The sequence below is a fragment of the Salvelinus sp. IW2-2015 genome, linkage group LG6.2 (assembly GCF_002910315.2).
Source record: "Salvelinus sp. IW2-2015 linkage group LG6.2, ASM291031v2, whole genome shotgun sequence".
NCBI classification, from domain to species: domain Eukaryota; kingdom Metazoa; phylum Chordata; class Actinopteri; order Salmoniformes; family Salmonidae; genus Salvelinus; species Salvelinus sp. IW2-2015.
The window spans coordinates 10429433-10454629 of record NC_036846.1 but is presented as its reverse complement, the minus strand read 5'-3'; the positions used below and the strand labels follow the sequence as shown (position 1 = coordinate 10454629).

General features: G+C 43.8%; 1 protein-coding gene across 4 annotated transcripts in view; it reads left to right on the top strand.

Annotated features, from left to right (window-relative positions):
- The window catches only part of LOC111965819 (E3 ubiquitin-protein ligase RNF130), a 71761-nt gene that overhangs the window by 25718 nt on the left and 20846 nt on the right, over nucleotides 1–25197 (top strand). For 2 of the 4 annotated variants that reach the window (XM_023990153.2, XM_023990152.2), the window contains exons 3-5: nucleotides 2232–2426; nucleotides 14749–14999; nucleotides 21624–21695. In XM_023990153.2, the coding sequence (XP_023845921.1) occupies nucleotides 2232–2426; nucleotides 14749–14999; nucleotides 21624–21695 (518 nt within the window). Of the gene's footprint in view, nucleotides 1–2231; nucleotides 2427–14748; nucleotides 15012–21623; nucleotides 21696–25197 lie in introns of all 4 variants that reach the window. The other 2 variants (XM_023990151.2, XM_023990150.3) reach the window with 1 other exon arrangement.

Sequence of the window (25197 nt, the reverse complement as noted above, 5' to 3'; positions counted from 1 at the left end):
TACAAGAGCACAGACACAAGGGACAACAGACACACCGGTCTCTACATTGCAGATGAGCTGAAGGCAGTCATCAATGACCTTTGACCACAGAAGGTATTTGCACTGGTGACAGACAATGCTGTGAACATGAAGGCTGCTTGGTCTAAAGTGGAGGAGTCCTAACCTCACATCACACACATTGGCTGTGCTAGTCATGCATTGAATCTGCTCCTCAAGGACATCATGGCACTGAAAACAATGGATACACTCTACAAGAGAGCCAAGGAAATGGTTAGGTAGGTGAAGGGTCATCAAGTTTTAGCAGCAATCTACCTCACCAAGCAAAGTGAGAAGAATAAGAGCACCACATTGAAGCTGCCCAGCAACACTCGTTGGGGTGGTGTTGTCATCATGTTTGACAGTCTGCTGGAGGAGAAGGACTCTCTCCAAAAAATGGCCATATCACAGTCTGATGATATGGACAGCCCCATCAAGAGGATCCTCCTGGATGATGTATTTTTGGAGAGAGTGGTAAGCAGCCTGAAACTCCTGAAACCTATAGCAGTAGCCATTGCACGGATTGAGGGAGAGACTGCCATCCTGTCTGATGTTCAGACTCTGCTTGCAGATGTAAGAGAATGAAATCTGTACTGCCCTGCCCACTTCACTGTTGCTCCAAGCAGAGGAAACTGCAGTTTTGAAATGCATCAAAAAGCGTGAAGACTTCTGCCTGAAGCTCATACAAGCCACAGCGTACATGTTGGACCCCAAGTATGCTGACAAGAGCATCCTGTCTGGCGCAGAGATCAACAAGGCCTATGGTGTCATCACTCCCGTGTCTCGCCAACTTGGCCTGAATGAGGGCAAGGCTCTTGGCAGTCTGGCGAAGTACACTTCTAAGCAAGGGCTTTGGGATGGAGATGCAATATGGCAGTCGTGCCAACATATCTCATCAGCCACCTGGTGGAAGGGACTTTGTGGATCTGAGGCTCTTTCCCCGTTGCCTCCATCATCCTCCAAATCCCACCAACATCAGCCGCCTCAGAGCGCAACTAGTCCTTGTTTGGGAACACACACACACACCAAAGCACACATCAGGTTGACCAATACAAGAGTTGAAAAATTGGTGGCCAACCGGGCAAATTTGAGGCTTTTTGATCCTGACAACGATCCATCCTCAACAAGGTTGGAACTTGACAGTGAAGATGAGGCCTCAGAGTCTGATGTTCAAGAGGTGGACATTGAGAAGGTCCAGGGAGAAGACATGGAAGCATGAGAGGAAGACAACCAAAGCATTAGTTTCTAGACTATCATTTTACAGATGTATGTTGAAAACGTTTTGGGGAGATGCGATGGATCATTCAATATTCCCTTTTATTGTTCAGTGAAATCATCCCATGTGAAGAGTCAACTCATTTAAAGTTCAATTCATAATTAAATAGTTTTCTATTGGAAGGATTTAGTCATTTGCAATTGTCTACTTATGATAAGATAAAAGGTTTATGTTTCTGTCTCCATATAAAATGGTAAATATATCCAATGCAAAAAACATCTACATTTTAAATGGTATTAATATTAATTTGCATATATTTCCGTTAATTCCCATATATTCCCATTAATTCCCACGGAAATTTTCCGCCTCCTGAATATTCCCCAAAATGTGCAACCCTACACAACATTGACCTGAGTGACTGGTAACTACTGAAGAGTTTCCCACTTTTTGTAAACGGCTCATGCTTTCTGCTTAATGTGTAACCCTTTTTCCTTTTATGTCTTCTCTGCAGTCACTCCGTGCAGTACTTAGCGTTGATGTTGTGATTTGTTTTGCTATAGTGACCACTGGATTTCCACTGGATAAGCCACTGGATTTCCTGGTTGTGGATTTGTTAAAGGGCATTAAACTGTGTTTTTTTTAATTTGCACGAAATGTGAGCTAGTGACTGCTGTCCATAGGCAGCTGTGTGCATTTTTAACTACTTTATACGCTGGCAGAGGTTAAGCAACTCACGGAGACTGAGGTGTGTGTGGGGGGGTTCTAATCCACTCACTCTATGCTGCATCTGTGCAGGGGTGAAACCCCCACAGTAGTTCCATGCTATGACTTTTGAATTACAATTACTTTATTTGATTACTCAATTACATATTCATGAGTTATAAATAGTTTATCAGCATCCCTTCAAATAAACTGACACCACTCACCATTTTATACAGCCTGGTATGTTTCCTAACCCTTCACCCCTCCCCCTCTCCAGTTGTGGACCGCCAGGGCTGCGACCCCCACACTCGCTTCGTGGTGCCTCCCCGGACGGGGCACTGGGTGGCTCTGCTGCAGCGCGGCAACTGCACCTTCAAGGAGAAGATCCTCAAGGCCTCGGCCTTCAACGCCTCCGCCGTGCTCATCTACAACAACAACTCCAATGAGGACACCGTCAAGATGGGCCACGAAGGTGAGGTCACATAGTATCATATTCAAATGGGTTGTTTATACGGCTAAGGCACTTAACGGTTAATTTGCTCCAGCGGCGCCGTACTACTATGGCTGACCCTGTAGAACAACACATTTCACTGCACCTATCCAGTGTATGTGACAACAAAATATCAAATTAAAATGTATTAATTGTATGGCTTGGAATTCTTATATGGCTTAAGGATTATGTATGGCTTGTATATGGGTTTTGATTTGACTCATAAAACAACTCCTTGGAGGACACTGTCTAGATGTATCCATATGGCTTATGCCTGACCAGGTAGTCATATTCTTATGGGTACGTATGGCTTGGCCTATTTATATGGGTTCATTGTTTATACATCCTATTCATCTGCCTTGTTTGTATGGCTCTTGTTATATGGTCTTATAGCCAGCTAGCCTGCTGTGTTGGTGGTGAAGTTAGCATTTAGCTCTTGTTATATGGTGTTATAGCCAGCTAACCTGCTGTGTTGGTGAAGTTTAGGCATTTAGCTCTTGTTATATGGTGCTTATAGCCAGCTAGCCTGCTGTGTTGGTGGTGAAGTTAGCATGTAGCACTTGTTATATGGTGTTATAGCTGGCTAACCTGCTGTGTTGGTGTGAAGTTAGCATTTAGCTCTTGTTATATGGTGCTTATAGCCAGCTAGCCTGCTGTGTTGGTGGTGAAGTTAGCATTTAGCTCTTGTTATATGGTGTTATAGCCAGCTAACCTGCTGCATTGGTGGGTGATTGGCATTATACTGCCTGCCAAGGGTCATTTGATAGTGTGTGTGTGGGGGGGGGGGGGTGGCATATAGCAGTCATAGTGCAGTGTGTTTGCTGGCAGTTTGTTGTTTGTGGCTGCAGGGGACAGTAGAGGGGACAGACAGTGTGGCTGTCCTGACTGAAGGACATGGAGACTGACTCCTGCGTGCTGGACCTAAGCCACAATCACAGCCAAACACCAACACAGCCAGCAGGCTTGGGTATGGCCGGTGTACTGTTACACTGCAACACTCACAGATACACACACGTGGGCCAACACGGGCACACAAACATATTTTGTCACAGCTGTCTCTTTCTCTCCTTTGCTTCACATGTGTTTCTTCCTACTCACTCTCTGTCATTGATACGATCACTGTCTTTCTCAGCTTATTTTGGCCACAATGTAAAGTTGTATGAGTAAAGTCAGACTTTCTGACCTTTGATCACAACTTTTTCCATGAAGCTCGTCTAAAAACAGACATCCCATATAATATAACCAGATACTTGAATGAGTGTCCTGTATGAGTGAGTGATTGACAGTAGCTGACGGCTAGCCTAGAGCTGTTTTGCACGTCACCTTAGCGTCACCCCACCCCAGCGGATACTCTGAGCTAATTCAAGCTAACGTTGAAAAGCCTGTATGAATGAGACAATAAAGAAAGATTCTAGTGAGGAGGTGAAGAGAGAATGAGAGGGGGCGGGAGCTGGTGTAGAATCACTATAGCACTGAGGACCCGATCGTTGGGAATGTGTAACCTTTTTTTAACTAGCCAAGTTAGTTAGGATCAAATTCTTATTTACAATGACGGCCTACCCCACCCAAACCCGGACGACTCTGGGCCAATTGTGCGCCGCCCTATGGGACTCCCAATCAAAGCTGGATGTGATACAGCCTGAATTCGAACCAGGGACTGTAGTGATGCTTCTTGCTCTGAGATGCAGTGCCTTAGACCTCTGTGCCACTCGGGAGCCCAGGCAGGCAGACAGTGGTGGTTAGAGGACAGGAAACGTGAGGAAAATAAATACTGAGAAGAAGGGAGAGAGGGGATGAAAGAAAACAGTGAGAAATATTGTATAGCATCCATAGACCTGGTAAGCCGTGCAGACAATGGTTGTTTGAGTCTCGCAGCGGTAGGAGAAGGAGGGAGGAAGTGGGAGGGGTAGAGAAGAGTCAGAAGGTGTGACAGCACTATCTGGGTTTGATCGATGGACTGTTTATAAATATAGAAGGAGTCCCATGGCTAATTTATAAGGTCATTTTCTACCATGAACGAACGGTGGAATGCTGATAGTTCCCCCGAGCGCATACTATTCAGTATCGATCATTGTTTGCCTGAAAAGCACATAATTTATCACGGGTGGGAATTATTTATTAATGTCATGGAATATGGGATATGCTGTATATGGATTTGACTTTGAAGGAAGAAGAATCACAGCTGTGGTGTGTGTGTGGGGGGGGTGTATGCATGTTGTGCACATACATATTTGTGTGTTTCAGTGCAGCAGCAGCACTGATACAGTGCAAGAGGGATAAGGGCATACCAGAGATGATGCGTGGAGATATGGGTCAGAGATAGACATCAGCCTTGCACAAGAAGGCACACTGACAACCTATTAAGGTTCCGCCCCTTTTTTTCAATTTGCGCCTAAAATGAAATACCCAAATCTAACTGCCTGTAGCTCAGGCCCTGAAGCAAGGATATGCATATTCTTGGGTACCATTTGAAAGGAAACATTGTTTTTATGGAAATGTGAAAGGAGTGTAGGAGAATATAACACAATAGATCTGGTAAATGATAATACAAAGAAAAAAAACAAGCATTATTTTTTTTTGTACCATCTTTGAAATGCAAGAGAAAGGCCATAATGTATTATTCCAGCCCAGGTGCAAATTGGACTTTGGCCACTAGATGGCAGCAGTGTATGTGCAAAGTTTTAGACTGACGTAATGAACCATTGCATTTCTGTTAAAAAATTTGTATCAAGACTGCCCAAATGTGCCTCATTTGGTTATTAATAACTTTTCATGTCCAAAATCGTGGACTCTCCTCAAACAATAGCATGGTATTATTTCACTGTAATAGCTACTGTAAATTGGACAGTGCAGTTAGCTTAAATTCTTGTTAATCTTTCTGCCAATATCAGATATGTCTATGTCCTGGGAAATGTTCCTGTTAATTACAAACTCATGCTAATCGCATTAGCCTATGTTTGCTCAACCGTCCCGTGGAACTAGGCAAGTCAGTGAAGAACAAATTCTTATTTACAATGACTGCCTACACCGGCCAAACCCGGACGACATTGGGCCAATTGTGCGCCGCCCTATGGGACTCCCAATCACAGCCGCTTGTGATACAGCCTGGATTCGAACCAGGGTGTCTGTAGTGACGCCTTCAGGCGTTTGGACGTTTCTCCCAGGATGAACCAGATATGTCTATAATTCTTTTCTGAGGTCTTGGCTGATTTCTCTTTGTTTTCCCATGATGTCAAGCAAAGAGGCACTGAGTTTGAAGGTAGGCCTTGAAATGAATCCACAGGTACACCTCCAATTAACTCAAATTATGTCAATTAGCCTATCAGAAGCTTCTAAAGCCATGACATCATTTTTTTGAATTTTCCAAGCTGTTTAAAGGCACAGTCAACTTAGTGTATGTAAACTTCTGACCCACTGGAGTTGTGATAGTGAATTATAAGTGAAATAATCTGTCTGTTAACAATTATTGGAAAAATACTTGTCATGCACAAAGTAGATGTCCTAACCGACTTGCCAAAACTATAGTTTGTTAACAAGAAATTGGTTGTGGTTGAAAAACTAGTTTTAATGAATCCAACCTATGTTTTTGTAAACTTCCTACTTCAATTGTGTGTGTGTGTGTCAGATAATCATGGAAGTGATGGAGTCCAGGTGAGTCTGATGAGACGCAGGTGTGTATAACGATTGTGACAGGTGTGCGCCATAACGAGCAGCCTGGTGAGCTAGAGACTGGAGAGGGAGCACAAGTGACAATTTGAGATTCTTCATTGTAGCCACCCTTTGCTTTGATAAGAGCTTTGCACACTCATGGCATTCTCTCAACCAGCTTCATGTTGTAGTCCCCTGGAATGCATTTCAATTAATAGGTGTGCCTTGTTATTTTGTGGAATTTCTTTAATGCGTTTGAGCCAATCATTTGTGTTGTGACAAGGTAGGGGTGGTATACGGAAGATAGCCCTATTTGGTAAAAGGACCAAGTCCATATTATGGCAAGAACAGCTCAAATAAGCAAAGAGAAACTACAGTCCATTATTACTTTAAGACATGAAGGTCAGCCAATGCTGAACATTTCAAGAACTTTGAAAAACCATCAAGCGCTATGATGAAACTGGCTCTAATGAGGACCGCCACAGGAAAGGAAGACCCAGTTACCTCTGCTGCAGAGGATAAGTTCATTAGAGCCTCAGAAATTGCAGGCCAAATAAATGCTTCAGAGTTCAAGTGACAGACACATTTCAACATCAACTGTTCAGAGGAGACTGTGTGAATCGGGCCTTCATGGTTGAATTGCTGCAAAGAAACCACTACTGAAGGACACAAATAATAAGAAGAGACTTGCTTGGGCCAAGAAACACAAGCAATGGACATTAGACCGGTGGAAATCTGTCCTTTGGTCTGAAGAGTCCAAATGTGCGATTTTTGGTCCCATCCGCCGTGTCTTTGTGAGACGCAGAGTAGGTGAACGGATCATCTCAATATGTGTGGTTCCCACCGTGTAGCATGGAGGAGGTGTGATGGTGTGCGGGTTCTTTGCTGGTGACACTGTCATTTATTTAGAATTCGAGGCATACTTAACCAACATGGCTACCACAGCATTCTGGAGCGATACGCCATCCCAGCTGGTTTGTGCTTAGTGGAACTATGATTTGTTTTTCAACAGGACAATTACCCCAAACACACCTCCCAGGCTGTGTAAGGGCTATTTGACCAAGAAGGAGAGTGATGGAGTGCTGCATCAGATGACCTGGCCTCAACCAAGTTTGGGAGGTGTTGGAATGCGGAGTGAAGGAAAAGCATCGAACAATTGCTTGGCTTATGTGGGAACTTCTTCAAGACTGTTGGAAAAGCATTCCAGGTGAAGCTGGTTGAGAGAATGCCAAGAGTGTGTAAAGCTATCAGCATGGCAAAGGGGTGGCTACTTTGAAGAATCTGAAATATATTTTAGATTCTTCAAACACTTTTTTGGTTACTACATGATTCCATATGTGTGATTGTATAGTTTTGATGTCTTCAATGTTATTCTACAATAGAAAAACCCTTGCATGAGTAGGTGTGTCCAAACTTTTGACTGGTTCTGCTTGTGCATATTATGTTTGTGTGAGCAAATGATGTTAGTGTGTATGAGTGTGTAGTTCCCTGTGAGTGTGCATAGGGAGAGTGAAAAAATAAAATACAAGTGTCAACTCTGTCTGTGTAGCCATTTTGTTAGCTATTTAGTGGTCTTATGGCTTGGGGACAAAAGCTGTTCAAGAGCCTGTTGGTGTCAGACTTAATGCACTGGTACCGTTTGCTGTAGGGAAGCACAGAGAACAGTCTATAGCTTGGGTGACTGGAGTCTTTAATGATTTTCCGGGCCTTCCTTTCACACGGATATAAAGGTCCTGGATGGCAGGGAGCTCAGCCCCAGTAATGTACGGAGCTGTCCGCACCACCCTCTGTAGCGCCATGCGATCGAGCGCGGTGCTTTTAACTAAACCAAGCAATGAATTAGCCAGTCAAGATGCTCTCAATGGTACAGCTGTATACATTTTTGAGGATTTGAGGGGCCATGCCAAACCTTTTCAACCTCCTGAGGGGGAAGAGGCGCCTTCGCACCTTCTTCACGACCGTGCGTGTGTGTGTGGACAATTTGGAAGTCTTTAGTGATTTGGACACTGAGGAACCTGAAGCTCTCGACCTACTCCACTGCAGCCCTGTTGATGTGGATGGGGGCGTGCTCGCCCTCCAGTTTCCTGTAGTCCGACGATCAGCTCCTTGGACTTACTGACGTGGAAGGAGAGATTGTTGTCCTGACACCACACTGCCAGGTCACTGACCTCCTCCCTGTAGGCCCTCTCATTGTCGCCGGTGGTCAGGCCTACCACCGTCGTGTCGTCAGCGTGCCCACACAGTTTTGGGTGAACAGGGAGTACAGGAGGGGACTAAGCACACACCCCTGTGGGGCCCCCGTGTTGAGGGTCAGAGTGGTGGAGGAGATGTTACCCGGAGGAGATTCCTACCCTCATCACCTGCGGTCTGCCCGTCAGGAAGTCCATGATCCAGTTGCAGAAGGTCCTAAGCTTGGTGACGAGCTTGGAGGGGACAATTGTGCTGAACGCTGAGCTGTAGTCAATGAACAGCATTCTCACATAGGTATTCCTCTTTTCTTGGCGGGTAAGGGCAGTGTGGAGTGTAATTGAGATTGCGTCTTCTATGGATCTGTTTGGGCAGTATGCAAATTGGAGTGGCTCTGGGATGATGGAGTTGATGTGTGCCATAACCAGCCTCTCAAAGCTCTTCATGATTATAGATGTGAGTGCTACAGTGTGGTAGTCATTGTGGGAGAGGGCGAGAGAATCTTGTTTACGCCTGCTCTTGTGGTCCCTGCAGTCTCATTCTAGCCCAGCGTCTTACTGTGTTTTTGGCTGTGTTATCAGCCAATTACCTGTAAGCAACTGTGCTTACATGCTTGTGCGTTATGTTACCAGAGCATCAGCATCTCTGGGACTGTGGTAGTCACGAGGCTGAGGAACTGGCTGTATCATTGTGTGACAAACGGGTGAAGGTTAGTTAATGCTCCCCCTGTTAGTTCTACTCTCAGTGGACGCTCAGACAGGACAGACACACCAGATGACTACTGCATGAGTCATCAGAGAAAAGACTGTTGGCTTATGCCCCTGCCCTCTCAGACGCAACACACACTTACTGAAGAGCGTGCACACACACATCCTTTTTTTTTCTTTTTTTTTTACTTAACCTTTATTTTATTTAACTAGGCAAGTCAGTTAAAAACAAATTCTTATTTACAATGATGGCCTAGGAACAGTGGGTTAACTGCCTTGTTCAGGGGCAGAACAAAAAATTCGATCTAGCAACCTTTCGGTTACTGGTCCAAAGCTCTAATCACTAGGCTACCTAATATATCATTCCTCTCTGTGTAAAGTCATTTAGACACTTAGCAACACTTAACGTTGTTGCCCTTTATACCATCATGTATTTACTGTACGACTACATTTGGCAACTACAATCTAATTACTTAGCTGTAATCAGTAGCTGTAGATAATGACTAATTATTTAATTGTGACGAAAGCAAACCACTAGTTGCATTCTGTTTTAAATTAACGTTTTTGGAGTTTAATCACAGAAGTCTTTTTATCCAATTTAAGTGCAACTCAAAGGTCAACCCAAAGTATTGCTCCTTTGTTCTGTGTTAGCTTGTTCATATATTTTCAGGCTTACAGAGTAGGAGGGTATGAGACTAGTTCATCTTAACTTTAATAGATATTAACATCCAGACCTTTAGCATGTGACACTGGAGTTAATAAGTCAAGCTGCGTCATGGCTGGTTGGCCCCTGGGCTATGGTATAACACTTGTGCTGCGTCTGTGATAGCCTAACCAGTGCTGGGTCTATGGTGAACTAGCCTGGCCCCATAAATCTAATAATTTAATGGTAGCGGCCCACTGCGCACGGCCCATTGTTTTGACTGGCTGTGATTTCCTATCGATCCCTGGTTAATAGAGCGCATCATGAAGGCAGGTGCACTTCTTTTGTGGTAAGCAGAGGTGGTGCAGATCGTGTGTGTTAGGGCCAGGGCAAGGGTGTGCGCGTTTTGTGTTGATGCACATCGGATATAGATACAAATTGTGCAATTATACACATATTGCCATAAGGTGGAGAAAAATGTTTGCAGTTTTAATATTTGTTCTTAATTATTATTTTCTTCATATTTTTTGAACCTTTCATTTAACTAGGTAAGTCAGTTAAGAACAAATTCTTATTTACAATGATGGCCTACCGGGGAACAGTGGGTGAACTGCCTTGTTCAGGGGTAGAACGACAGATTTTTACTTTGTCAGCTCGGGGATTCGATCCAGCAACCTTTCGGTTACTGGCCCAACGCTCTAACCAGTAGGCTACATTTACATTTACATTTAAGTCATTTAGCAGACGCTCTTATCCAGAGTGACTTACAAATTGGAAAGTTCATACATATTCATCCTGGTCCCCCCGTGGGGAATGAACCCACAACCCTGGCGTTGCAAGCGCCATGCTCTACCAACTGAGCCACACGGGACCATACCTGGCTACCTGCCGCCCCAAATGCCAAGAGTGTGCCAAGTTAATGGCCGGTAATTCGACCATGATGACAAGTTTAAATACTTGGCCGCTAAACTAATTTGCCAATCTAAAAAAGTTAACTGACGACATGGGCTAATTGATTGTCTTAACTAGATAAAAACATTTACAATGTGCAAATTTTGAAATTGCACCTTGTATATTCTACTATTCTAACTCTCAACAGTAAGTTGAGACCCTGACTGAGTTCTTCAGGAAGGAGTTGATCAGAGGGCCTTCAAAATGCGGGTCGCCAGTTGCCCATCCCTGGTTTAGATGGTGAAGTGAGGGCAATTCATATTTATAGTAGGTTAAAACAGGCCTTTTACAAGATGAAGTTATAACAGGAGCATTTGAATCTTATTAAAGAGATGGAGTCTAGACAGGCTACTTTAGGAAACTTTCTGAATGGACATATAGGCCCATAGAGAGAATCAGCAAACAGGAGCGCTAATACGTTTTAAGGAAAGGAGAAATATTTGCTCGTGTCGGACATACGCTGATGGCTTTGATTGGCGGGTGCTTTTATGGGGGTATGTGTGTATGCGAATACACACACACCCCCGTAAAAGCACCCGCCAATCAAAGCCATCAGCGTATGTCCGACACGAGCAAATATTTCTCCTTTCCTTTAAACGTATTAAAAACACCTATGCCTACCTTAGGCTTTCCTGAAAGTAGGCTATGTAAGAATATTATACACAACGCAAAGGACTAGAGGTCAATAGGGAATTAAAGATCAATGGAAAGTTATTTTTCAGTTCAACATCTGTTTAGAATCTGTGTAAGGCTTTCAGTCCTGGACTCATAGCTACGTGTGACAAGATATCGTTGGTCTGAATCGTCTATACATTGAGCCTGAAACAGGATACTTGTTATTTGGTCATTGGCCCAATTTTACTGCAAGGAATTCTAATTGGTCAACCACAGGCTAGGGTTGGGGGTTATAAATTACATAATGTATCTTTGTTCTGTGGAGAGAACTGAGGACAGGAAAGAAGGAACATCTACCTCTCAGCATCTACCTCTTGTTATTTTTGAATAAACCTGTTTCTCTCCCCTTGATTTGTTTTGGGGTCTGTGTTATTGAAGAATAACATCAACTGCTAACAGCTATAAGATGATGAATTAAGACTGAGCTGCTGTTCCTCCCATAGAAGGCCTGCCCACTGAGAGACCTCTCCATCATGGTTGACAACTCCACGTTGACCCCCTCCCAGAGTGTATAGAACCTTGGCGTGACCCTGGTCAACACCTTGACGTTCTTTGCAAAACATCAAGGCAGAGACTCGCTCCTGCAGGTTCCTGTTCTACAACAACCATAGAGTTTGACCCTACCTCACACAGGAAGCAGCACAAGTCCTAATCCAGGCACTTGTCCTCTCCTGTCTGGACTACTGCAACTCTCTGTTGGCTGGGCTCCCTGCTTGTGCCATCAAACCCCTGCAACGTATCCAGAATACTGCAGCCTGCCTGGTGTTCAACTGACCCTCTCTACCTTCAGGCTATGCTCAAACTCTACACAACAACCCAAGCACTCCATTCAACGCTCCATCAACATTGACAGGACAGAGAAACCAGACACATGCTCATTGCTCACATGGTGCACGTAAATGATGGTTATGAAATAAACCAGAACTTGTTTCTCTCAAGTGTAGGAGGTTTTTAATGTAACCAAATGACAGGGATTAGTGGTAAATTGCCTGTTTTACAAACGGTAGGCATTCATAGAAGTACATTATGGGCCGACATTGTAAAGCCTAGACTACTATTCTACATTGCGGGGATAGGAGGACAACAAAGAAAATGGGGTCTCGCCTAGGGCACCATATCGGCCAGGACACGGCCTGATCAGCGTTGATTCATCTAGAAATGAAGAAAAGATTCCGTATCAAATTATACCATGCCAGGTTGAAGAGGATTGGCACATTTTCCATTTGACAAAACATTAGAGCATTATAGGCCTCAGTGCCAGTACAACCTTGTCGACTGCTGTTGAATAATTAATGAATAGTCAGAACATCCAACCTTTTTTAATAAAATACCTATTTATTTATTTGTTTACTAGCAAGCAAAGAAAACGTACATTGTGTAAAAGAATGTCCACACATCAAACAATATTTGTACTGAAGTGCCATGTAGCGCTCTACACCCCCGCCCGTCTAGCAGATCGCTGCTGGAGCATCAAAAGAGGAGAGGAGGAAATGTATAAAGTTTTTAATAGACTAAGTTAGCTAAAAAAAAAAATGAATCATTAGTAAACACACCCACTATTAGGTAAAGTTTATCTACATGAAATGAAAGATAATTAAACGGTTTTGATGGTTATTTTATTTTCATGATGGTCTTCATCCATAACCGTCAGTTACACGGTTATTACATTTTTGTCACAGCCCTATTGATACCATCTGAAAAACTGTAATTGTGGAGTGAACTATCCCTTTAATTGTGGAGTGAACTATCCCTTTAAGTACACGCAAACCTTGGGATTCCAAATCCGAATGACCACAACAAAACCAGCCCCCTTAGCCAATGTTAACACATCCCTTCCTCCCTCTCTCCTCTTCCTCCTCCTCTTTGTCAGGTAGCTCAGTGCAAAGGTGGCCTCAATCGCCACATTTCCTGTGGCATCCGTGCTCCCCAAAAAAGCTGAGTCAGGAGCCAGGCGGCTTTTGGCTAAAGGGCACCTTTGAGAGGGCTCCCACAGAGGAGAGAGGGAGGGAAAGGTATAGAGAAAGAGATGGAGAGAGGTAGAGATCAATAGCGTAATGACTTAACTGTTGCCTTTCAGCCTGTACGACAGGGAGTCATTATACCCAGCCTTCTGAATTACAGACCTTTCTTTCTCTTCCTTTCTCGTGTTCTCTCTTTCTCGTGTTCTCTTTCTCTGAACGAGAATAAAAAGTATTGGAGGAATTCCCATCTCAAAAGAAGCAGCCATGGTTTAATGATAATTCAAAGTCAAACTTTCAAGGATGTTTGGTGATTTTAAAAAGGAGATGATTGAGCTGTCAGGGAATGTCTTGTTACTTCTTTCATCACAATGTTTTAAGGCGCAACATTTTTTTAGCACAGAGCAGCCATGGTGCTGGTGGTCTTACTCTCATGAGGATTGAGACAAATGTCCCTGGTGTGTGTGACATCAGTGTGCTGTCGGCCATTCGTCAATAATGGGGCAAGGTAAACTGCCCCGCACTCCTCTGGTGGTCATCACTCTCTCTGCTCCTTCTGAAACATCACTTTACTGGTCTAAACACACACACACACGCAGACACACACTGGCATACATACACACACACACACACACACAAACACTGATGTACAATAGACACGCTTACACGCACACAGACACACAAAGTGCACTTTCCTGCTGCTATTAGTGGCAAGGCAAGCTGTGGTAAAGAGCCAGGACAGAGAGGAGTCGTCTCCAGCAGTAACATGACTCCCCCTGGCCTGTAGCAGTTAGCTGTCTGGATTTCACTCAAATGAAGATGTTGATGATCACAGATGGCTCTACCACTGCTCAGTATAGTTTAAAATAAACTATTCATATTTTCCACAGTCTATTGCTCTCTGCTAGTCATTGCGATCATTGTCAATGAATGAATTGCTCTGCATGTATACCACATCCACTGTTGCTGTGTATAGGCCTGGACCAGGGACATAATAGTTCACATTTATTCACATGGGGTATATCATTCACATGATGAATTTATTCACACATACATTTCTCCAGTCTCCACATGTGTTTCTTTAGTCCATGGGACATTCAATCCTCCATCCTACACAGTTGTTTTTGGCTGAGCAGGTGTTTAGAACCCTGTGTTAATAAATTAGGAATGAGAATCTATTGACTGGCTCTGAGTCTTTTCATAGTGGCTAAAGAGATTGGTTCCACTTTGCCAGAGCTGGGAACTGTTCCTATATCTGTAGATTTTGTTAATGACTTGGCTCTGTGGATCCTGTCAATGTGGGTGAAGAGAAATTGCCAACGCAATTATTGTGTTATGCATCTGACGTGTAAAAGCTGGCAGATACATATAGTGGAGGGAACATGAATAAGTATATGCTAACTGACTGACTACCTCAAATAATGGATTGGAGCTGACTGGCCATGTTTTTCATTGGCTTGATGTGTCACAAAGAAAAGTTCTGGTTGGATTACCACTAAAACCTAGCCACTATTAACTCCCCTCTACTCTCTCAGGTACGGGTGACACGGTGGCAGTGATGATCACCGAGTCTTACGGCAAGGAGATCCTGGGTCTGCTGGAGAGGAACCTGACGGTGCTGGTGAGTGTGGTGGTGGGCCAACACGGCCAGGCCAAGAACATCAACCGCGGCTCCCTGGTCTTCGTCTCCATCTCCTTCATCGTACTCATGATCATCTCCTCTGCCTGGCTCATCTTCTACTTCATCCAGAAGATCCGCTTTACGAACGCACGTGACCGCAGCCAGGTAGGACATAGAGTATGTTTGCTAATGGTTACTCTTTCTATTACTGCCTGGTATTTATTTTGTGTTTATTTACTAAGGGTCCAATTTTTGTAAATTGAGATCCACACATGTAGCTCAAAGCCCTTTACCACATTTGAATGGTTGTATTGCAGTCAGGTAATAATATCACGTTGTTTTAGATTTTTCTTTGGGGAAGGAGGGCAGAGGTCCTGATATTAACACACAAGGCTACAAAAATCCATCTAGTTTTTATTTTTATTTTTTTATATATAAGAACATTTTTTTTTCTTTTTTTTACATTAGAGCGAAGTAGTGGTGACTCATTTAGCCAAGCTTGGAGTTTTTAGTTGAGGCATATGCTCTCAATGTCACTTTGACACACTGGCTTTCAGTTGTCTGTGACTAATCGGATGACTCATATCAGGTAAAGGAAGTGAAGAGCAGGTCAAGTGCCAGTTGTCCTCTCCTTCATGCCCTCCAGATGTTTGTAGTCTGGCTCAAGTTGACCGCCCTGTGCTCCCTCTCACTCGCTCTCTCCTGTTGGGTGGGGAAACCAGCAAGAGGAAGCAGCAATGCAATTTTGATGCTGTAAATTGCTTATGAATCCTTAATGGAGGATCGTTGTGGTAAAACTCTGCTTCCTCAGCGTCCGGCATCTTTGAAATACACACTCAACCCTTTCAGTTGGTCTAGTGCTAAGACGCTACCTTTAGTACCTGAACTGTGACAATCTATGCCAAGATAGTAGAGGTTAGTGGGGCCCTGTCTCAATTATCTTAAATAGTCTCATTTCCTTTAGCCCCACAGTCCTTTCTGTGGAAAAAGGAAAGAATTCCAAACAAGGAGCCATTTTAAGATTGTTTACAAACAGTCCTAATGTAGCATCTGCCAACGAGGGACTCCTCTCTCAAGTTATCTGTCAGAAACAACCCCTCACCATGTTTGTCACTAAATTCTCTGGTCACTATAACACTGTAGTTATCATTCACACTCTGAGTAGGCGAAAGGTGACGGACGTTGATAGTGTAAACCAACAAACACACTCAACTGCCCAGTCAACAGCTTCTGCGTGTTTCCAAAGCGAACACCTCTCTCACTATCGCTCTCCCAAGGTATATTCTTTCACATTATAGCACAGTATAAATCAGTGGGGTCAGTGTTAATGAGTGAAGAGCCACTAATCAGGTGAGTTATAAAGAAGTCCACTCTACTCTACAAACGGTTCCCTAGTAGTAGTGAATGGGACTGACCAGACCTACTACCTCTAATCACAGGGGGAGTCTCTCTCTCACACACACACGCATGCAGATGTGTAGAAATTATAATAATTAACGACAGTTATCAGTCTGACTCCATTATTATATGAATAAATGCAACAGGCCCTGTCTGCCTCTGGAGGATCTAGTCGAGATCTGGAGGATCTAGTCGAGATCATCAGCATCATTACATCACCAACTCACTAATTAACATGTCTTTCTTGTGATTTTTGGTATTTTATTAGGATCCCCGTTTAGCTGTTACGAAAGAGGCTAGATACAAATAGCTTATCCTGGCGACCAATGTTCTAGCATTAGTTTTTTGAGTCAAGTAGATCAGGGATGTCAAGGTGGTACCCAAGCATATGATATGTGTAGTGTAACTAACGACTATCAAAATACCTACTAAATTATGAACGCATATTCAATCTTCGATTTACTCTGTAAAACAAGGAATGCATTTACTCAATTCAACTAATAGGATTTATTAGTCACTAAATAATTGACCCTTAAACAATTACATGAAATACATTACTGTCACATGTGCCCCTTCTCTGGCCTCTAGGTCACCAGGCTGCTCATTATGGAGCACACCTGTCATCACCGTTACGCGCACCTGCGTGTCATCAGACTCACCTGGACTCCATCACCTCCCTGATTACCTTCCCTATATATGTCACTCTTTGGTTCCTTCCCCAGGCGTTGTTGTTTCTGTTTCATGTCTGTGCGTTGTTCGTGTTTCTTGTTTTGTATTATGTTGCGTTTATTTATTAAAACATTCACTCAGCGCACATCGTTACAATTACAGAATAACACAGAGTATCAAATCAAAGTTTATTTGTCACGTGCGCCGAATACAACAGGTGTAGACCTTACAGTGAAATGCTTACTTACAGGCTCTAACCAATAGTGCAAAAAAGGTATTAGGTGAACAATAGGTAAGTAAAGAAATTAAACAACAGTAAAAAGACAGGCTATATACAGTAGCGAGGCTATAAAAGTAGCGAGGCTACATACAGACACCGGTTAGTCAGGCTGATTGAGGTAGTATGTACATGTAGATATGGTTAAAGTGACTATGCATATATGATGAACAGAGAGTAACAGTTGAAAGAGCATGCTGACCAGACCGGACACGTCGCGTGCCAACGAGCGTCTGTGACGCCAAGGGCTAAAATAGAAGTCATTCCTATTTCTGACGCAGATCGCGCTGCAAGTCCTGCCTCTCCCAACTCCTCATTGGTTTATAGAAGCAGGTACCCACGTGCCATCTCCTCATTGGTTATACCCACGTGGGTGATTGAAAGACGAACTGTTTTGCCGGTAGTCGTGGTAATACAATGAAAGTTTAGATGCGATCACCATATAAGTTCAACGATGAAAAGCCTGGAAGGAGGAGAGATGACTAGAAACGATTCGGTTGGCCGTTTTATGTGTGGATTAATTGTCGGAGTAGAGGTCCTTGTGCATTTCAGGTAAAATAACAACTCAATGTTTATATCCCAGGACAAATTAGCTAGCAACAGCAAGCTAGCTAAATAGGACAAATTAACGTTAGCTAGCAGGTGCAAGCTAACTAGCTAAATTGCCATACACGTTTAATGCTTTTGGACCTGTCCCCAAATTAATGTCATTGGTTCAGAGTGGGCACAGACGTCAATTATATAAACGCAACATGAAACAATTTCAAAGATTTTACTGAGTTACAGCTCATATAAGGACATCAGTCAATTTAAATTAATTCATTAGGCCCTAATCTATGGATTTCACATGACTGGGAATACAAATCTGCATCTGTTGGTCACCTTAAAAAATAAAGCTTGGCTAGGATCTGAAAACCTGTCAGTATCTAGAGTGACCACGTTTTGCTCATGCAGCACGACACAGCTCCTTCCACGACATCAGAGTTGATCAGGCTGTTGAGTGTGGCCTGTGGAATGTTGGCCCACTCCTCTTCCATGGCTGTGCGAAGTTGCTGGATATTGGCGGTAACTGGAACACGCTGTCGTAAATATGCTCAATGTGTGACGTGTGGTGAGTATGCAGGCCATGGAAAAACTGGGACATTTTCAGCTTCCAGGAACAGTGTACAGATCCTTGCGACATGGGACCGTGCATTATCATGCTGAAACATGAGGTGATGGTGGAGGATGAATGGCACGACAATGGATCTCAGGATCTCTTCACGGTATCTCTGTGCATTCAAATTGCATTCCCCAAAATGCAATTGTGTTCGTTGTCCGTAGCTTATGCCTGCCCATACCATAACCCCACTGCCACATGGGGCACTCTGTTCACAACGTCTGCTATCTGCCTGGTACAGTTGAAACTGCGATTCATCTGTGAAGAGCACACTTCTCCAGCGTGCCAGTGCCCAATGAAGGTGAGAATTTGCCCATTGAAGGCGGTTACGGTGCCAAACTGCAGTCAGGTCAAGACCCTGGTGAGGACGACGAGCACGCAGATGAGCTTCTCTGAGACTGTTTCTGACAGTTTGTGCAGAAATTCTTCGGATGTGGACAGTTTCATCATCTGTCCAGGTGACTGTTCTCAGACGATTCCACAGGTGAAGAAGCCGGATGTGGAGGTCCTGGGCTGGCGTGGTTACATTTGGTCTGCGGTTGTGTCTCCAGTTGGACGTACTGCCAAATTCTCTAAAACAATGTTGGAGGCGGTTTATGGTAGAGAAATTAACATTAAATTATCTGGCAACAGCTCTGGTGGACGTTCCTGCAGTCAGCAGGCCAATTGCACGCTCCCTCAACTTAAGATCTGTGGCATTGTGTTGTGTGACAAAACTGCATATTTTAATGGCCTTTTATTATCCCCAGCACAGGGTGCACCTGTGTAATGATCATGCCGTTTTAATCAGCTTCTTAATATGCCACACCTGTCAGGTGGATGGATTATCTTGGCAAAGACAAAATGCTCACTAACAGGGATGGACACACATTTGTGCCCAAAATTTGAGAGAAATAATATTTTTGTGCATTTGGAACATTTCTGTGATCTTTTATTTCAGCTCATGAAACGTGGGACCAACACTTTACATATTGCGTTTTATATTTATGTTCAGTGTAATTTCATTGAAATGTGGAAACAACATTGCAGCAACCAGTGTGTTCCTAGTGAGACATATCAACATTCATAACTCTTTACGAACAGTAACATCTTCACACCCCTGACGGTGTCCCCAGGGTTCTGTGGGAAAGTCCCGCCCTGGTCCTGGTCCCGTCCTGGTGATTTCCACGGCAAAGGTGGGGCTCTCCTGTGAGATGTTACTATACAGCCATCCATCCGAACAATGCTATATTGAATCAACACATCAGGATGGCTTTAGCAAGTCGCTAGACTCATCTTCATCACTAGCCTTTGTCTCTTTTCCAACTACACGCACACATACAGGTCTCCACGCTGGCCTTTTAGGTTCGCGCATGCGTTTAAGTTGAACAATTTAAGGAACACCAAAAAAATTAGGAGCACAATGAAAAACATTTCAGATAATGAAACTAGAATTGTTCATTTTTCTAGGCGCACTGGTACCCCTAAATAAAAATTCCTATGCGAGTAAAATGGTTGCTCTGTACAACCCTGACAAACATAAACACTATCGCTGTCTCTCTCTCCCACTCTTTCTCACTGTGTCTACACTACTGTTGCTAAATCACCAAATCACCAGCCTGTTTTACAAATGAGGTGCTTTACAAATGTCTCTCTCCACACTGTGACTGCGGGACTGCGGTTGAAAATTAGCCGGCTGGCTAAAACCGGCACTTTTACTGAAACGTTGATTAATGTGCACTGTCCCTGTAAAAATAAAATAAACTCAAACTACATAGCTACAGTTAGACCCTGCTCTCTTGCAACACTGTGGCTACATAGCTACAGTTAGACCCTGCTCTCTCCACACTGTGGCTACATAGCTACAGTTAGACCCTGCTCTCTCCACACTGTGACTACATAGCTACAGTTAGACCCTGCTCTCTTGCAACACTGTGGCTACATAGCTACAGTTAGACCCTGCTCTCTCCACACTGTGACTACATAGCTACAGTTAGACCCTGCTCTCTCCACACTGTGACTACATAGCTACAGTTAGACCCTGCTCTCTCCACACTGTGGCTACATAGTTACAGTTAGACCCTGCTCTCTCCACACTGTGGCTACATAGGTACAGCTACACCCAGACGTCTTTGGCATCTCTGCAAAGATTGTGCCACTTATTTTCTCAGACGGGAATTACAGACATGAAGAACCCTGCCTTAAAGATGACAGAATGGTTTGATTCTTGTGCCCTTTGTGACCTTTTCATTGAACATTTTCCAGTTATTAGTGTAAAATGCTTAAGATTCTGGCTCTAGGTCTTTTGACATTGTCCCAATATATTGAAGCCTTGCTCGTTGGCACCTTAGTCTGCCCTTGGTTGAAATGTCCAAAGATCAACTCTGAAAGAGAGCGGCTCGCCAGTTGGGCTGGTCTGTGATTCACTGACCCCTCTCCTGGTCAGAGGAATAAGGCAACCTCACAGAGACTTTACACACAAATAGAGAACTTTATTTCCAGAGGACATATGAGATAGATGTGGTTCTGTACAGAGAAGAGATATGAATAAATATATTGTTCATAATAAACGTAGCATGAGAATGGAGTAATAGAACAATAACAAGATGTACTGTATAAGGAGATGGTGGCATAAGCAAAGGACTGTATAACATAGCAACAACTAGCAACATTAACCAATAGTAAATGCACAAGTTTCAATTACATCCCTCACTGTCCATGCCCTCCATCTCTCTTGTCCGCTTGGAGAGAGAATGAAGAGGCTCTGACCTGAGCAGGCAGAAGGACTCACGTGTCCTGCCTCCTAGCAACATCCCTAGCAACCTACTGGTGGAAGGTAGCAGAGGACACTGGGAGTTTGGGGAGACCGTATATGATACCCTAGTTTCTCTGACACCATCTGGGGATGGTTTGAGTGAGCTACATGACGTTCTAAAACTCACAGGCCAGGGAATTCAAATATAATAGAATTATTCATCGATTTTTACAGCACAACTCGCCCTAACAATCGTGTCTTTGACTGGATAGGAAGTCGATGTTTCTGCACTGTTTTGCACAAATTCCCCAATAGTTTGAAATGTTTAAAGCAAAAAGAATGTTGAATTACTGTACTCCTATTCATGCTACACTATGGAGTTTGGGGAAATTAGTTTGAGAAGAGTATTTTATGCCGACTAAGTTATATTTCATTCCTATTGTTAATTCAACCCTCAGGCTACATTTGCTCTCCAGATTCACCTTAATATTATCTCCCTCCCTCCCCCTGCTCTCCCTCCCTCCCTTCCTCCCTTCTCTCTCTCTCTGCCAGCGTCGACTTGGAGATGCAGCTAAGAAAGCCATAGGGAAGCTGACAACCAGGACAGTGAAGAAAGGGGACAAGGTAAACCTGCCGGCACTATTTCTTGTCCATGTCACCCCCTGTCCAACAACTTAGTAACTTTCTCAACCATGTATTGCCATTTTTCCATGCTGTCTAGAGATATGGGATTGAGCCTTTCCAGAATTTGAGAATATCCAGTCTAGTTGATCTTGGTCCATAATCCAGCCTTGTCTGACTGATGTTAGGAAGAGATGATAAATACATTTCTGCCTGTACAAACCAAGACATTCCTCCCAATACCCATTCACGCTGTCCTTTCTTGGCTCTTCTTCTCTTCCGGACCAATGGTTGGTTGAAGGTTCACCATTAGTAATATGGCTTCTGCCATGTTTCTCTCGCTAATCAAGTCCTTCCAGGAATGGTGGCCCTGAAGGATCTGACACAAGGACGTTTATTATCGTATTAGGCTTTCTTCTTTATTTATGCCTCTCACCTCGAAAAGGGTTTACAGCTCCGAATGAGGTTGTCAAAGGTGATGGATGAGTGTATGGATGGACGGACGGAAGTGTCTGCTTAAACGCTGTCTTTTTAGGTGATTGGAGACAAGCTGGCTGCAGCCATACGTGTCAAAGGAGAGAATTGATTTATTGATCGAGGGATCTTGCACTCTTGTGAATGTTAAATACAAACTCTGCTTGTGTTCGTTATTCAAATATTCCAGAATATGTGGTTGGTAGTCAACGTGTGTAACCAGAACAACTAAACGAAGACGAACGATTCAAATCCTTTCTAAATCCTCCTATAGTAACACCAGATGCATTTCTTACAATGATACATGCAATAAATGGTAGAAATGCCATCTGACTGAAAAAGTGAAATGCTAGTGATGTGTAACGGAGGTTCTTAGAGTGTCTCCAGTGAAGAAGAGTGTCAGGGCTGACGGGGCTCGGAGAAGGGGAGAGCGGGTTGGTCCTCTCCGTCCGGCCCCTCCTCCTCTGAGCCCTCGTCAAGGTCAGACAGGTCTCTGTTCATGAATAAACCATGGGCCTTGGAGTGTGCCGCAGAAATTGAAACCTCCCATCTGGAGGAAGTCCGCCGGGAGTGATTGACCTCACTGAGCCGGATGTCACGCTTGGATATTGGGGAGCAGAAGGATAAAAGGGAGGGGGGAGAAGATAGGCACTAAGGGGCCAAGGCTCTTGGTAGATAATACAGCCTGTTACAGTGATGACGGATATGACAACAGGCTACAGTGTCCCTGGTCACAAATAACCAACCAGTTTCAGGCCACGACGTCCCTCTGGACAATAAATGATGTTAACCTTGCCCATGCTTGATGACTTTGGACGTAAGAGCCCTTATGACTGAGTGGAAGGAGGGTTTGGGAGAAACAGCGACAACCGTGTGATAGCTCTTCCCCTGCTGTAACACAATGGCGAGCTCTTGCCATAACCATCGACAGCCGACAAGGACTGCTTGCGTAACAAGCTGCAGTCGAGAGCTAATTACATTATACCTGATACTGTCGGGATACAATACGAAGCATTCTAAGCCAGTATGTTTGGCTGCCCTTCCCTTATCCATACAACCTTTTATATGGTTATTACAGCGAACGCATAAATTCACTATTTGTGGACCCATGTGGGAACCAAAGCTGTAACTCTGGAGTTATGAGCAACATGCTCCAACCATCACTTCTACTGTGTATCAGAAATTCATGTAGCAGCATTCACTGCATCTCTAACATGTTGCAGCTGCTATGGACTGTTAAACTAATGACCTTCATAGCATAATTAAACATTATTGCTCAGCTGGAGGGCCATTTCCTTCATAGACCAACAATAACACCATTGTCCAGCTCAATCAAAACGGAAGCGCTGTTGTTCAATTGATTGAAATACCAGTGCCAACATTAAAAGGTCAGCGCTGTCACCTATTTTACCAGTCCCTAGGACAGGGGCCAGGCCTCTGTCAACTCCATCTCTGTCAACACTGACGCTGGTCAACTCCGGGACCACTTCACCACATTCAATAGTGCACTGGTCAGCTCCGTAACCCATGTGTCACAGTCCATATAGGACACATTCAGGCCGCGTCAGGGACTATTCCATCACATCCGTAGCCAACTGATAACACATCAGTTCCGTCTCATAGTCCAAAGTGACTTGTGGTGGTGAGAGACACTTCTCTGCCCTTCCACAACCCCAGTCATCCGCGGGCCCTACAAAGCTCAGATTCTGCCATCATGAAAATCTGCCATTAGTGACACAGATCTGCTTTATTTTAGCAGAAGCCTATTTCACACACGGCCTGGTCTGTGCTGTGTGCTTTGGCCTCATTCTGTGCCAGCAGCCTCTGTAGAGGACAACATTCATATTTAATCAGGCAGCCATTTACAGCAGCTTTCCTCGCTCACAGTGACAGGAAGTCAGGGTTGGGGGGGAAATGGAGCAGACTCCCCAGGGTCTTAAAACTGGTCTACTGCCCCTCCCCCACTAGGTCAGATGGGCCTCAGTACTATGTTTTTGTCCTCTGTATCTCTGCATGGCGACCTGGTACGGATCACTATCTGTTCTATACAACCTGTCAGACTTGAGCAGAACTCCCATACCCAGAACTCCCATACCCAGGAGTACTTGTCACTGCTCTTCCAATTTTGCATAGCCCTTTCTAAATGGTTTAGTCGGTTGGAACAAAGTTAGAGAGAACGGGATCTTAAGCACTTATATATATCACACAATATGTTAGAAATTTGTATCTCAACAGTGAAGAGGCGACTCCGGGATGCTGGCCTTCTAGGCAGAGTTGCAAAGAGAAAGCCATATTTCAGACTGACCAATAAAAATAATAGATTAAGATGGGAAAAAGAACAGACACTGGACAGAGGAACTCTGCCTAGAAGGCCAGCATCCCGGACTCGCCTCTTCACTGTTGACGTTGAGACTGGTGTTTTGCGGGTACTATTTAATGCTGCCAGTTGAGGACTTGTGAGGCGTCTGTTTCTCAAACTTTCTCCTCTATCTATTCTGGTTAGAGACAGCTTGCGCTGTTCTGTGTAGGGAGTAGTACACAGCGTTGTACAAGATCGTCAGTTTCTTGGCAATTTCTTGCATGGAATAGTCTTCATTTCTCAGAACAAGAATAGACTGATGAGTTTCAGAAGAAAGGTCTTTGTTTCTGGCCATTTTGAGTTTGTAATCAAACCCACAAATGCTGTTGCTCCAGATACTCAAGTAGTCTTAAGAAGGCCAGTTTTATTGCTTCTTTAATCTGGTTTTCAGCTGTGCTAACATAATTGCAAAAGGGTTTTCTAATGATCAATTAGCCTTTTAAAATGATAAACTTGGATTAGCTAACACAACGTGCCTTAGGAACTCAGGAGTGATGGTTGCTGATAACGGCCTCTGTATGCCTATGTAGATATTCCATTAAAAATCAGCTGTTTCCAGCTACAATAGTCATTTACAACATTAACAATATCTACACTGTATTTCTGATAAATGTTACGTTATTTTAATGGACAAAAAATGTGCTGTTATTTCAAAAACAAAGACATTTCGAA